This window comes from Mustela putorius, unplaced genomic scaffold (genome assembly GCF_011764305.1).
Source record: "Mustela putorius furo isolate JIRA1106 unplaced genomic scaffold, ASM1176430v1.1 tig00000721_pilon_pilon_pilon, whole genome shotgun sequence".
Lineage (NCBI taxonomy): Eukaryota > Metazoa > Chordata > Mammalia > Carnivora > Mustelidae > Mustela > Mustela putorius.
The window spans coordinates 150,661-166,910 of NW_025421456.1; the positions used below are offsets into that span (position 1 = coordinate 150,661).

At 35.0% G+C, this 16,250-nt stretch overlaps 1 protein-coding gene across 3 annotated transcripts in view; it reads left to right on the top strand.

Annotated features, from left to right (window-relative positions):
• Positions 1-16,250, top strand: part of USP53 (ubiquitin specific peptidase 53) — a 68,484-nt gene that overhangs the window by 46,860 nt on the left and 5,374 nt on the right. For 2 of the 3 annotated variants that reach the window (XM_045083589.1, XM_045083591.1), the window contains 5 exons: positions 3,341-3,503; positions 4,319-4,471; positions 6,189-6,335; positions 7,382-8,120; positions 9,209-9,285. In XM_045083589.1, the coding sequence (XP_044939524.1) occupies positions 3,341-3,503; positions 4,319-4,471; positions 6,189-6,335; positions 7,382-8,120; positions 9,209-9,285 (1,279 nt within the window). The remainder of the gene's footprint in view (positions 1-3,340; positions 3,504-4,318; positions 4,472-6,188; positions 6,336-7,381; positions 8,121-9,208; positions 9,286-16,250) is intronic. The other variant, XM_045083590.1, reaches the window with a different exon arrangement.

The window sequence follows — 16,250 nt, forward strand, 5'->3', positions numbered from 1 at the left end:
GAGGGGGAGCTACTTGATTGTATGTATATATTTGGCAGAATTCATTGACTGGTATACTATAACTGAGTAGTTTTCTTCCATGTAAATTCTACTCAATAAAGCTAATGAAAAAATTTGGGTATTCTAAAATAAACACTGCTCAAATTATAGTACTTTTGTATGACAGTTTATCAGCAAGTTCCACCTTGAATCAGTGTTTAGTAATATTTTGGCACTCCTTTCTATCTACGTAGTTTAAATGGTCAAAATTTGAAGGAAGAGTTGGATGTATAGTCACTCTGAGGTTTAGGTTTGTTTTGTTTTCAAATTACTCTTGTTCCTTAAGTATCTTAGATTCCAAGGTAAGAAGGTTAAATAGCTAAATATGTGTGGTTTGAGAAAACTCCTTAGGACTTTTAAAGGTCCCTCCTTTATACCAAAGCCAGTATTCTAGAATGCTTTGTTTTATATTTGGTTGGTTTTTGTTTTATTTTGTTTTGAATCAATTTTTTAGAGGTATAGTTTACAAACATTAAAATGCACCTGTACATAGGTATGGACAAATGTGTACACACCTATGTAACCTACACAATTATCCCCCAGAAAATTCTGTCATGTCCTTTACCCCCCACCCCCACCCTGGGCTCCAGGAAATCACCGATCTCACTATAGATTAGTCTGGCTCATTCTATAATTTTGTAAGAATGGTGTCTCACAGTCTCAGTTCTCTGTGTTTGGCTTCCTTTACCAAGCATAATGCCTTTTAAGATTCATGTTCTGTTAGTGGTTCATTTTTATTGTTGTGTTCCATTACATGCCAATTTATCCATTTACCTTTTGAATTATGAATACTTTTTATGTGAACATGATTTTTTTTTGCCCATTGCTCTTAGCTAATACTCAGAAGTGGGGACACCTGGATGGCTCAGTCAGTTAAGCATCAGATTCTTGATTTCAGCTCACGTCATGATCTCAGGTTCTTGAGATTAAGCCCCACGTTGCATTCTGTGCCAGATGTGTTGCCTGCTTAGGATTCTCTCTCTTCCCCTCTGCCCTTCTCCCCAAACCCAATTTACAAAAAAAAAAAAAAATATATATATATATATATATATATATATATATATAAAAAATATATAAGGATACTCAGAAGTGGAACTTCTGGGTTGTATAAGTGTAGTTAAAGTTTATAAGGAACTGGCAAAATGATTTTCATAGTCATTATAATAATTCACATTTCTGTTAGTGTATGAGAATTCCAGTTGCTCCACATTCTCAGCAAAGTTTTATGTTGATAGTCTTTAATTTTAGCCCTTATAAAGAATGTACAGTGTTATTTCTGTGTGGTTTTAATTTGCATTTTGCTTATGATTAACAATGTTTTTGAGTACTTTTTTGTGTACTAATTGGCCATTCTTTGGTATTTTTATTTTTGGTGAAGTGTATTCAGTTGTTTGCCCATTTTAAATTTGGTCATCTTTCTTATTAGTGAATTGCAGGAATTCTTCATTCTGCACATCAGTTCTTTATTTGATGTATGTGACTTGTTTTCTTCATTTTCTTAATGGTAACCTTTAAGCAGAAGTTATTAATTTATTCTTATATGAATCCCATTTTATAACTTTTTTCTTCATGGTTTGTTTGATGTCTTATCTTCTTTTGTGTTATTTTTCTAAGAGAGAGAGAGTGTGTGTGTGCGTGTTGAAAAGTAGGGGGAGGGGCAGAGGGAAAAGGAGAGAGAATGTCAAGCGAGCTCCACCTTCTCACAGAGCCCTGGACCCCATGACCCCCAGGTCATGACCTGAGCCAAAATCAAGAGTCAGATTCTCAACCAGCTGAGCCCCCCCAGTCACCCCTGTTTGATGTAGTAAGAAATCTTTACCTTCTCCAAAGTTGTTAAGATTTTCTCTTTTGTTTTTTTCTATAAGCTTTAGAGTTTTTGTGTGACTCGTTCTGATTTAATTGTGCTTTATGTGTAGTGGTGTCAAAGTTCATTTTTTCATACGGCCATCCAGTTGTTCCAGCACCTTGTTGAATAGACTCATCGTTCTCCATTAAATTACCTTTAAATTTTTGTCAATCAACCTTGTACGTAGAAAAGCTTTTTAAAATTTGATAGTCTAGGGGCGCCTGGGTGGCTCAGTGGGTTAAAGCCTCTGCCTTCGGCTCAGGTCATGATCCCAGGGTCCTGGGATCGAGCCCCATGTTGGGCTCTCTGCTCTGCAGATAGCCTGCTTCCCTTCCTCTCTCTCTGTCTGCCTCTCTACCTACTTGTGATCTCTCTCTGTCGAATAAATAAATAAAATCTTTAAAAAAAAAAAAAATTTGATAGTCTAAGATTCTGGCGAGGATGCGGAGAAAGGGGAGCCCTCCTACACTGTTGGTGGGAATGCAAGCTGGTGCAACCACTCTGGAAAACAGCATGGAGGTTCCTCAAAAAGTTGAAATTAAAGCTACCCCATGACCCAGCAATTGCACTACTGGGTATTTACCCTAAAGAACAAACGTACTGATCCAAAGGGGCACGTGCACCTGAATGTTTATAGCAGCAATGTCCATAATAGCCAAACTGTGGAAAGAACCTAGATGTCCACCAACAGATGAATGGATAAAGAAGACGTAAATATATACAATGGAATACTATGCAGCCATCAAAAGAAATGAAATCCTGCCATTTGCGATGACGTGGATGGAACTAGAGGCTACTATGCTTAGCGAAATAAGTCAGTAGGAGAAAGTGATCTATCATATGATCTCCCTAATATGAGGAAGTGGAGATGCAACATGGCGGGTTTGGGGGGGTATGAAAAGATTAAATGAAATAAGATGGGATCGGGAGGGAGATAAACCATAAGAGACTCTTAATCTCACAAAACAAACTGAGGGTTGCCGGGGGGAGGGGCTCTGGAGAGGGTGGTGTGGTTATGGACATTGGGGAGGGTATGTACTATGGTGAGTGCTGTGAAGTGTGTAAACAGTTCACAAACCTGTACCCCTGGGGCTAATAATACATTATATGTTTATTAAAAAAATTAAAAATTAAAAAAATTAAAAAAATAAAAATTAAAAAAAATAAAAAAATAAACATCAAGCAAAAAATGAACATCAAGCAAAAAAAATTTGATCGTCTAAATCTTGATATAGTGTGTACAATTTTTCTCAATTTTTAATAATGTTGAAAAGATGTTTATTAGACTAGTTTAAGACAAAAGTAATCCTATAATATGAACATTTAACTGCTAGCAATCTGAATTCCTTAAAATTTTTTAATATACAAATTAATTTAGTCTCTACTATTCAAATATGTAACACATTGATTACACGATTTTGTCTTGTTTTTATTCATTGTGGGTTTTTTTTGAAGGTTGGGACTAGATGGAAGGATGTGGTCTCCAAATGTATCCGATGTCATTTCCAGCCATTGCTTTTGTTTTACGCAAACCCTGATGGCACAGCAGTTTCTACAGAAGATGCACTTAGGCAGGTCATCAACTGGTCACATTATAAATCCGTTGCAGGAAATATGGGTAATTTTTATAAGTTCTTTTTAGTGTTCTTTATAGTATCATAGTCATACTGTGTATTAATAGAGTGAAGATAAAATTAATTTTGAGAATAATCTCAAAATTTAATTTCAGTAAAACAGAGTTCAGGAATATTAGATTATTTTGAGTTAATCTTTATAAAGAAGACTTTCCTCACCAGTGGCCTCTAAAACACCCTCAGGACCACCCACTTCTGTGGTAATAGGCACAGAGGGTATACTTGACTGGAAGCTCTTTCTAGCAGTACAAATTGAGAGTTAAAATGAGTTCTACACTAAAAAAGTCCAAAGGATATAGGCCATTTTTTTTTAAATTTTTTTTTTTAAGATTTTATTTATTTATTTGACAGAGAGAGATCACAAGTAGGCAGAGAGGCAGGCAGAGAGAGAGAGAGGGAAGCAGACTCCCTGCTGAGCAGAGAGCCCGATGCAGGACTCGATCCCAGGACCCTGAGATCATGACCTGAGCCGAAGGCAGCGGCTTAACCCACTGAGCCACCCAGGCACCCGGCCATTTTTAATGTATTGCAAAGCAGGTAGAAATCCTTCAAAAATGTCCGTCCTTTGAGTTTATAAGCAGTTATCCACCACATTTAAAAAAAAAAAAATTATTCAGGGGAGCCTGGCTGGCTCAGTCAGTGGAACATGCAACTCAATCTCAGGGTTGTGAGCCCAAGCCCCACATTGGATGTAGAAATTGCGTTTAAAAAAAAAAAAAAAAAAAAAAAAAAGATTCAGACTTCTTTTCTTTTGGTGGGGAAGAGGATGGGAATAATACATTTTTGTTTATCTTTTAAGGATGTGAAAAGTCCTCAGTTTATAAGTTAGATAATTCAAAAGAAAATGGATTTGGTGATCAGGCCAAACAGAGAGAAAATCAGAAACTTCAAACAGATAATATTTCATCATTTAGCCGGAGCCACATTCAAACAAGTGGTGGTAGAGGACCAGGTATGTGTTTAAATTGTCATTTTCACGTTGTCCCTGAGTAATTATGCTTCCCCCTTTCCTTTTTACTAAATCTGTAATTTCTGTTAAGTACCATAGAAAAAGAGGGTGCTTAACCTACTTCCCTACAACTAGATAACAAAATTTTGTCTTTTACACATTTCTCTCAGACTTGTAGTTTGATTTGAACTGGACTTGACTACTATTTGGGTTTCTCCATACTCTCAGAGCTGTAGTAGGCTGGAGGCAACCTGGACAGTTACCAAAGAAAGTCATAATATGGCCTTCTTAGGAGTTAATTATGAACTTGGAGGGGAAAAACATGAGTTACTAATTTAGCATATATGCTAAATTTAAATTAACCATTAGTGAATGCAACAGTAGGAGTTCAAAATTATTATAATTGTAATTTATACCTAACCTCATTTTTATTCAACTCTGTCTTGTTATTGTCATCGCTCAACTTTAATTTTCACAAACCAAGTTCTGTGACTTGGGTCTAAATTGCAGCATGGTGTAAATAGTTATGGTTTAGAAATACATTGAACTCTGACGGGGCGCCTGGGTGGCTCAGTGGGTTAAGCCGCTGCCTTCGGCTCGGGTCATGATCTCAGGGTCCTGGGATTGAGTCCCGCATTGGGCTCTCTGCTCAGCGGAGAGCCTGCTTCCCTCTCTCTCTCTCTGCCTGCCTCTCTGACTACTTGTGATTTCTCTCTGTCAAATAAATAAATAAAATCTTAAAAAAAAAAAAAAAAAGAAATACATTGAACTCCGAGTAGGTGGATGTTCAGGATGATTTTATAAGCAGCTTTAAAATACATTAATGAGGGGTGCCTGGATGGCTCAGTGGGTTAAGCCTCTACCTTTGGCTCAGGTCATGGTCTTGGGATCCTGGGATTGAGGCCCATGTCAGGCTCTCTGCTTGGTCAGGAGCCTGCTTCCCCCTCTCTCTGTGCCTGCCTCTCTGCTTACTTGTGATCTCTTTCTCTCTCTCTGTCAAATAAATAAAGTAAAATACATTAATGAAGTAATGTCTAACCATAAAACTAACCCATTTAATCAAGGGTGATAGGATCCAGAATTAAGAGTTGTCATCAATAAAGAACTACAATAAATGCTTTTAAAAGTTCTTAAAAGTTCTTAATGGAACCTTTTACCGTCTCTGTTGTCATACTCTTAGCTTAAGCTATTTGTCAAAAGATAACTACTTTTAAGCCCAGAAACTGTGTATGTGATAACAAACACAAACATTAGAACCAGGCAACTTGGGTTCATAAGCCAGTTTCTAAATTTACAAGCTTTGTGACCTTGGGCAAATTTTTAACTTTTCTCTGCCTCAGTTTCCTGATCCACAGTGGAGACAATAATTGCCCCTACCTCAAAGAATTAAATGAGTTAAGACTTACAATAGTGTCTGACTTATAATAGTCACACATAGTGACCACTCATTTAGCTTCAGCCTTTATTATTTCAGTGCAAGATCTCTTTTTTCCATTACCTGGCTTTAGGAGCTATAGAAGAAGTTTTAAAAGCCAACATGTATCTCCAGTGTGAGGATAAATCACATTGAGTTTTTTGGTTAAACAGAAAAATGAGTTCATAGTATACTTTATATTTTGTTTTAAATATATAGCATCTTAAAATTTTTATAGTTCAGTTCATACTTTTGAGCAATTTGAAAACTGATCTATATCATTTATAAGAATGATTTCTTTTACAGTTAAGTTAAGTCACAGTGATCAAAGGGAAAAAATAAAAGACATTTCCAGAGAATGTGCTTTAAAAGCCATTGAACAGAGGAACATACTTTCCTCACAAAGGAAAGATTTGGAGAGGGAACAAAGAAAAGATTTGGGCCGACACAGAGGTAAGTTTAAGAGCTTAATAGTATTCATTTGAAAAGGAGTTGCTAAAATCTTATTTTTAAACTAGATTTTATAACTTTAATACAACTTAATATAATTTATTTATATTTGTTATATATATCTGTTTACATGTTATGTTACATATCTCAATATGATGTCTTTAATATACCTATTAAATCTGTGAATATGCAATGTTTCTGGTTCTTATTTAATTCTGGCCGGGAATATTTGTGCTTATTCTGATGGTTTAACTTTCCTTTTAGTTACATATTCAGTTCCCCCATATGGTACATTCAAATAAGAAAGAAGGTTATAAAATTATGTGAGAAAAGCAGCCTCTCATCTTCCCTCTGTTAATAGTGTGCAGTTCATTATGAGCATGCCTTACTCTTTATGGCTTTATCCTCTTTTCTTTATGGACATACCATAATTTAAATGATCCTTGCTAGACTTTGAAACCTGATTTAAGATTTTTGCTGCAGTGATATCCTTTTACATGCACCTTTGTGTACTTTTGTGTATAGCTAGAGCATGAAATTATTTCTGGAGAATTGCTGGGTTAAGGAGTGTTTATTCTTAATTTTGATGGCTATGGCTTACCTGCTCTCCTAAAAGACTGAACCAGTCTACACTCCCACTAATTGAGTGATTATCTGCTTCTTCACACTCTTAGCAGAAGTTGGCTTAACAAACTTTAAATCTTTACCAGTATAAGAGATGGAAAATACTTTTATTATTAAAATTTTCATTAATGATAAATGAGATAGAATACTGTTTATTTGTTTTTTTAAAGCTTTAATTATGATCTACTTTAGAGGTCATTTTTTAAAATCAGTATATAACTGCTTACCTTACAAATGCCTCTCATAAACATAGAGAATGAGGAAAACACTTTTCAGTGTCAAATCACTATGTGATATAATATAAATCTTATAATTACTATTCACTTATTACTGCTTAACATTTCTTCTCAAACAAGGTATTTGGCTTGTAACTAAAAAGTATCTCTGAAGAGTATTCATTTGTATCTTTATTTAATTATTTAAAGGTTTGGTTGATGAAGACCTTCCACATTTCAAGTCTGGATCACCTCCTGCCCCAAATGGCTTTAGACAATATGGAAACCCACATCTCTATCATAGTCAAGGAAGAGGACCATGTAAACATGACCGAGTTGCCCATCAGAGTCGAGCTTCTGCACAAACACTGGGTTCAAGTAAATCCCAGATTCTTGCCCCAGGAGAGAAAGTAACTGGCAAAGTTAAGAGTGACAGTGGCACTGGATATGATACAGACAGCAGCCAAGATTCTAGGGATAAAGGAAGCAGCTATAGTGGCAGTAGTAAAAGCCGGACCCGAAGTTGGAAACCTATGAGAGAAACGTTAAATGTTGATAGTATTTTTAATGAAAGTGAAAAAAGGCAGCATAGTCCAAGACATAAACCAAGTATTAGTAACAAACCTAAATGTAGCAAAGATCAGAGCCTTAACAATTGGCCAAAAGACAACCTAAAGCAAAAATGTTTAATGACCATATATGAAGATGAAATGAAGCAGGAAATAGGAAGCAGGAGTTCCCTTGAATCTAATGGAAAAGGAGCAGAGAAAAATAAAGGCCTCAATGAGACTAAAGTTCATGGTGACAATTGGCAGATGCAAAGGACTGAGTCTGGATATGAAAGTAGTGATCACGTCAGTAATGGATCTGCCAATTTGGATTCACCTGTTATCGATGGAAATGGCACAGTAATGGATATCAGTGGTGTTAAAGAAACAGTATCCTGCAGGTAATGCGCATATTAAATGAATGATTTTTCCCCATCATTCTCTCCTGTTACGTGAAGTAATTTCAAAGTCTTGGTTCGATTAAGTGTAATGGAAAGAGCTTGACTGCAGAGTGAAGAGACCTGAGATATTGCAAGTTATTTGATATTTCAGGGTTTTTATTTTTAATGTTTATTTCCTGATTCCAAAAATATTTTTAGGAAATTTTAAAAGTACAGAAATACATTGTTATTGTTGCCACTGATAACTATTAATACATACTACAGGTTTCAAAGCATAGTTTAAATTGGCTGCATCTTAAGTCATTAAGCTAATTATTTAAATCTTTGGTCTCTTTAATGTCCATTATCCCATCTCTAACATCGGTAACTCAGAGCTGGGATATTTTCTACTTTCATAGCCAGTTTCATGGAGGAGAGATTTATTTCCTTCAGCAAATGTAAAAGAATGCAGCCAAATAACTAAGTCTCTGTTCAATTAATTTTTAATTAATTCTGAATGTATTTGTATATTACTGTTAGCAGTACATTTGCCCTTTTCTTTGTAACCTCTAAAATATGTCCACAGCTTAATTGGCTGATTTCTTACATCAGTCTAGTCACAATTTCTGCTTTTAACCCACCTAAGACATCTTAATTTGTTATTAGCTGATGTTTTTATCACATTTATTATTAAAAAGCCAGATTTGCAAAAATCAAATGTTTGTATTTTATTAAAATAATCGTTGCAATAAGGACTTCGGAAAACTTTTTTGTTTGGCAGAGTAATTTCATAACACAGCTCAAAAAGGAGTAGCCTAGGGTAGTAGAAAGATCAGGGCTTTGCAACCAGATAGACTTGGATTTTAAGTATTGGGCAAATGGATTTGACTTTGACAACCTTAATCGCCTATTATAAAATGAAGATAATAACTATTTTTAAGTGTTGTTGTAGAGATGTAAATTAAATAATGCAGATTAATCCCCTAGAACAACACATGTCATATAATAATTGTTTAACACATGTTATTTCCTTTCTTTTTCTCAGATTCTAACTAAAATAATAATTCATGATAGCTGATGTATTTGGTATGTTTTCTTCTGTGTTTTAGTGACCAGGTGAAGACAAACAACCTAAATATAGAATGTGTCAGCTCTTCCTCCCAACAGAACAAAAACTACTTTGAAGGTAAAATTTTACTTACATATATTGTAATAGTAGCTGTAAAGAATAAGTTGTAATAAAAGTAAAGAAGCTAAGAACAGTCCTGTTACTGATAAGATATGAGTAATGAGGATGGAAGTTGATAGAGTTAATGCTTTTAAAGGCTTTGAAAGGATGGGAGTAGCCACTTCAGGCAACTGGCAAAGAGGGGAGTGTGTTAATCAGGATAGGCTGGGTTCTGGGATACACAGTGGTAATAACTTCAAAATCTCGCGGTCAATACCTGAGATTTTTGTTGATAGTATATGACCAGTGGAGGTCCTCGTGGAGCCTCCTCTTAACTACACTCAGGGCCCCACGCTAATGAGATTCCATCTCCATAGATGCTTCTCTGAACCTTGCAGTATTGTGGGGAGAGGAGATTGAAGGAGGACACAGAAATCACTTAAAACTTCAACCCAGAAGTGATACATGTACTTCCACTCACATCTCATTAGCGAAGGCAAGTCTTATAGATAAGCCTAATTTCAAAGAGGGTGGGAAAGTAGTCTTAACCTGTGCCTGGAAGGGGATCTGTAATGTGTTGGACAGTCCTAATGTCTGCCATAGGAGTTAGGGACAGGATAGAAAAATGGATAAGCAACCTGTTGGAAAAGTTCAGTTTGGAAGTAGTAAATATATTATTGGGGTGGCATTATTATAGGTGATCCATTACTCACACATAGCATTTTTGAATGTGTACAGAATTCAGGCTTCTAATGAGAGGATATACCTGAAGGATTTGGGGGAGAAGGATGAAGGAAAAGGATGAAAAAGGGGATTATTGAGGTTGCAATCAAAAACAGTATTTTCAAAGGTTAGAATTCAGAGGATTAGAAGAGATAAAATTTTTCACAATAAAAATAGCCGTGTAGAACAAATTTTAAAGTTTGTTTTTAATCTATCATTCTTAAGGCTTTTGTGGGGATTATTTTAAGGTTACAGACTTTGAATATGATTAAATGTTAAATTATTTTGTTTTTATCAAGTGGTATAATATCAGAAGGAAACATATTAAGGAAATAACTTTCCTTTCCTATATAAAATGTCTCGCCTCTTTTAAAAATCTGATAAGTCTGGTAAGCAAGTATTACAGGAAACAGTAAAGGGCTGGCCAGAAGTCAACAGCAGAAGTCAGTGAAATTGAACAATAACTACAAGTTCAGTACTTTTTACAAAATGATGCTTGCTTCCTGAGAGTAATAAAAACACAACACCAGAGAGATTTTGATGGTCAAGAATGCATTGCTGTAAGAGCTTTGCCGTGGGTTTCCCCATTTAATATGAAAGAGTGTGTGTGTAACCTATTTGAAAATATGTTTTTTATTGTGGAAAAAAAGATATTTTTTATTGTGATAAAATACACATAACAAAATTTGCCATTCTAACCATTTTTAAGTGACAGGTCAGTGTTATTAAGAACATTCACATTGTTACAACCATTATTAGCATCCACCTTCAGAACTCTTTCAACTTCTCAGACTGAAATTCTGTGCCATTAAACAGCTATTTCCCCCTCCCTCCCAGTCCCCGGTAACCACCATTCTACTTTCTGTCTCTATGAATTTGACTACTCTGGATACCTCAGATAAATAGAATCATACAGTACTTGTTTTTTGTGACTGACTTATTTCACTTAACATAATGTTCTCAGATTCATTCCTGTTGTGGCATGTGTCAGAATTTAACTTCTTTTTAAGGCTGAGTAATGTTACATTATATACACATTTTGTTTATCCATTCATCTACTGATGGACATTTGGGTTGTTCCTGTCTTTTGGTTATAGTGAGTAATGCTCCTATGAACATTGGTATACAAATACCCGAGACTCCTGCATTCATTTCTTTTTGAGTATATACCCAGAAGTGCAATTGCAGGATCCTGTGGTAATTATGTGTTTAATTTTTTTGAGGAACCACCACACTGTTTTCTACAGCTGCTGGGTTATTTTACATTCCCATCAGCAGTGCACAAAGGTTCCAACTTCTCCATATTTTCACTAACACTTAACTCTCTTCTGGGATTTTGTTTTGATAATTATCACTAATCACTAATGAGTGTGCAGTTGTTTCTTTTTGTGGTTTTGTGTAGCCCACTTATTTAACCGCATAAATTATGTTAAAGGACACCTGGGTGGCTCTGTCCTTAAGTGTCTGCCTTCAGTTTAGGTCATGATCCCAAGGTCCTGGGATGGCCCCCTCCACCCCCCATTGGGCCCCCTGCTCAGCGGGGAGCCCGCTTCTCCCTTTCCCACTCCCCACTGCTTGTGTTTCCTCTCTCACTGTGTCTCTCGCTATCAAATAAGTAAAATCTTTTTTAAAAAGTTGTATTATGTTAAAATTATTTCTTACTTAGAAATGTCAAAACCTGCCATAGTTCTTTAAGCTGGTCTTTGCTTTGAGAATCTTTGTTAATGTTCCTGCCTTACGGTGTCTCTTTGCATTACCCTCCCTCTTTGAGAATGTGGTATAGGAATTTTTTTTTTCCCAAGCTAAAAACATACCCTGTGTGGATTTTGTTTTCAGTAAGACACAATTTAATTCTTTGTGATTTGCTATGACTTTCTTGGGCATGACTTTTCTCCTACTTATTTGTAAAATGGGGGCACATTTATTGGCCTGAAGAATCACTTTCTATAAATAGCTAACAGATTTAGAAAGCTAAAGAGCTTTAGAAATTTTTTTATTTTCATATTTTCTTTGATATTTAAGTGAGTTTTAACACAATCCAAACAAGTTTGCTTGATGTCAGAGAACTAAAAATCTATAGTAGTGCCATTGTAATTATTTCATTGGTATTTTTGTCGTTGACAAAGATTTTACATAGGTTTCTCTGCCTATGTCATTATGGGTTTGAATGCTGCCTAAAGCCATTATTTGGGAACATTGTTCAAATTTACACAGTGCCATTTAGATTATTTTAGCTCCTCTTTTAAAACGGGTCACTGATCAGGAGAATTTCAGATGCTTTAAATGACATTCAAGACAGAAGACTTTATATGTTCAAAACTACATGGTTGGGAGAAAGTATCACATATTGTAAGAATACAGGTAGTTTGGTCTATGCAAGGCTGAGAGCGTATATGGAAATTGTAAGATGATAGTTAAGAGAGTGGACAGAAGCCAACTCATGATGAAATTTTTATGCTATTTTTAAATCCTACAGTAAGTGGAAAGGCACCAGAGGACAAGGAGAGTAATACACTCCAGTTCACATTTTAGAAAGACTGTGGCAATGTAGAGAGTGAATTTGGAGCAGTGAGAGAAATAGTAGTTAGATGACTGTTGGGACAGCCTGGAAAGAAAAGGTGAGGACATAAACTAAGGCAGTACCAGTATCACAAAAGAAGATTTGAGAGTTTATAAGGAAGTATAGACAGTGGAGTCAGTTTTTATGACAGATGTACAAAAGGGAGGAAGAGGAGAAGCTGGGGATAGCTGTTATTTGAGACTTACATAAGTAAATCACAGTGTACCAAATCAAGGAATATAGAAGAAGAAACAACTTTTGGGGGATGAGAGGAAGATGCCAAATTTATTTTTTGATTTATCATCTAGGTGAATAGATTTATTAGGCTGTTAAGGACATATGTCTACAACTCAGGAGAGAGGATTCGTTCGGTAACCAGCCACATATATGGGAATTGAATGCCATAGACATGGACTGTATCACTCAGGAGAAAGGGAGACAAAGGAAAAAAAGAGACAAAGGAAAAAACGTGGGGTTTGCTAAATAAGAGAGATGAGCTAAGGATAGAGAGAAGGAACAACTTTGGGAAGTATGAGGAGTAGCTAAAAGGATGAGAAAAAAAAAAAAGGAGAGAAGATTATCACAGGGAAACCAGGAAAATGGGGAGTTTCAAGAAGACAGGTTGCCACAGATTGAGCAGAATATGGACTAAAAAATGCAGGTTTGATTAGCAGTAAGTCATTAGTGATAGAGGAAAAGCAGTATAAGAGGAACATTAGAAATAGGAGCAAGCTTGAGGTAGACTGAAGTATTTAGAAATTACAGTAAAGGGCCATGGTGTTTGTAACTTCAAGTGGTTCAGAAAAAAATGTTAATGGGTGAATCTGGGTAAAAGATATACAGGTAATTTTTGTAGTAGTTTTAATCTCTTGGTTCTTCTGAACTTTTTGAAATTATTTTCAAATAAATGTCTTAAGAAATTAGAGTACAATGTAAAGTTAATGAAACAAGTAAACAAATGTCAATGTAGTAGTACTTAGAGGACAAAGAAGCAACCAAGAGCTTAGTTTTGCATTTATGTTACAGAGCATAAGGAACTAATGATGCATAAGAGAAGAGAAAGGTGCTAAGATAAGAATAAACAGACCAGTAACTGATGGAGTAAGATCTCTGGAGGTAGAAGGAAAATGAAACAAAGAAGGTAGAAAGGCCAGTTAAAATCTTGTGATTTTTTTCCAAAGTATTCAAATTTTATTAACACTTTTTTAAACTGTAAATCAGATCATTGATTAGATTATTGCTCTTGTATGTTTAGGCTTTATAATCGTAGTTTTGCTGTTATATTTTGAAATCCCTCTATGCAACAAGAGTGAAGATTACATTGTCTAGAACAGCAGTTTGGTTTCATTGGTGCCTAAGCCTATTTTAAATATAGATCTTCTTTTCAGATGAAACATATATTTTGGGCTTTTAAACTATTTCACTATTGGGCTTTTTAAAATAAAGTATCAAAATTAGTATTATTAACTAACGCTTCTTGCCTTGATGTTAAGGTGTCTTCTGTGCCAAGTGTAAAAATCAGACCATTTTAGATTTGCAAAGAACTTGGAGCCAAAATTCCCAGTAAGACACATGGATGTTTATGTCAGCAGAAGAGAAAAATAACACATCTATTTTTAAGTTAGTTGGAATTCTGAAGTCAAACCACTTGGTTGAATGCCTGCCATCGTGATATTAAAATTTCAAACATATTTATAAGACCTCTGCTGCCTCCTGCTGTCTGTTATATGGATACATTAATAATAGTAAAGAGGTTTTTAAGAATTGTTTTTTCTGGTGTTTGTGGATAATAAACCTGGAATTATGGATAAGTTAAACATTCTGAAGTTAAAATCAAGGTGAATGGATAATTATAATGTAATTTCAACTTAAATTTTCCAGGCTAAAGAATTATTGAAGTTCTTTTTGACATTACTTCCCCTGCCCCCCATAAAGTAGCTATTGAAGAGAGGCTGTTTTATGAGCCTTGGCAGTGGGTTAGGCTTACAAGCAACTAACACTCTTTGGGATAAATTATACTGCCTTTTATTTTTAAGATTTGTATTAGTGTGGCAATTGATAGACTCAAGATAGGTCAGGGGGAAAGGTAAGAAGAATTGATCGTAGCTTATACTTACCTAGTCCTGGTTCTGTGAGTCAGGAACATGGTGAACAAGGTGGGGATATTTACAAGAAGAAAAAACAGTTTTGTTTTCCATGTAATTTTTATTCATTCTCTAGACTTTCACTGAATATCTTTTATATACTAGGGGAAATAACAAAAAAGGGACATATTGTCCAATAATAAAGAACTTACTGCAGTCTAGTGGATGTAGGAATGTGAAATCTTTAGCAAATGAATGCCAGACTTCTAGTTCCCTTCATTCTACTATCTTAGGTTTTTATTGGAAGGTAACATTTACTGTGTGAGCAATAATATAAGGTATTAAATTCTCATATATATTATATAAGAAATTCAAGATTTAACTAGCAGAGGCTGTTGATAATCAAATATAGATTTTTCACCAGATAATATGTAGATGTTTTGGTCAACTATATATTCCAGTTGAATTTTGAATGACAGAGTAGTTTTTAAAAAAATATACCTAGAAAATCAATTTAGGGATAAAAGCCATCTAAGATAAACTTCTTTGTTATTGTTTAAGAAATAAAGTTGCTGCTTTAATGACTTTGTTTTCTTTATATTCTTCAATTCATAGACTTGGGAGTACAGTCAGGAGTATGAGAATGAAAGGAAATGAACATGAGGAAAATGCCTTCTAAAAATAAGGGAGAATACTGAAAACTTACTGGAATTCTACAGAAGTATAGGGAATTAGTTGAATATTTAAGCTAAAGCCATATATTTTTATATCTTCTGTGGGCCTAGTTTCCTCAGGAGGAGATTTGTATGATGATCTTGGATTTTAGTGGCATATGCAAAAGAGAGCTTGCAGGTAGTAGAAAGAGCACTGGCTTTGGAGTTAGTCCTGGATTGGTTTAAATGCTGTCAATTACCAGTTATATAGCCTTACTTGGGTCACCTAACTTCCTTGGGTATAAAGAGGGGAACTGTTTCACAGAACAGTTGTGACTGAGATTTTTTAAGGACTATTTTCAATCAACTGAAGCAATGCTTTGCCCTCAGGATATTTTTATACTATTAAAGAATATTGAGGACCTCAAAGAGCTTTTGTTTTGGTAGGCTATATATGTTAATAATTACTGTATTATTTTTTAGAAAGGAAAATTTATTTATTCATTTAAAGAATGATTTACTTTACTCACGCATGATTTTGTAACATCAGTATATCCTTATTTGGAAAATACTGATTTGCTAAATTATACAAGTCTTCCAAACGTTGATAAATTTCTTTATATTTAAAAAATACATTTGTTAATATCACCACAAATATTAGCGGAAAGCTTTTCTAATTCTTGAGAAGCTAAAAACTCATGGTGGTGGATAAAAGTTTCCAAAATTCTTATTTTCATCTAAAAACTTAAATTTTATATAATGGCAATAAATAATGCTAGTTGTTTTCCTTAGAAATGACAGGTTCACTTTTATTCTCAAGAAAATTTCTGCCAGATACCCAAGTCTGAGTAACCAAAGTTTATCTGTTATCTTTCAAGTAAAAAATGATGTTCAAGGCGCCTGGGTGGCTCAGTGGGTTAAGCCGCTGCCTTCGGCTCAGGTCTTGATCTCAGGGTCCTGAGA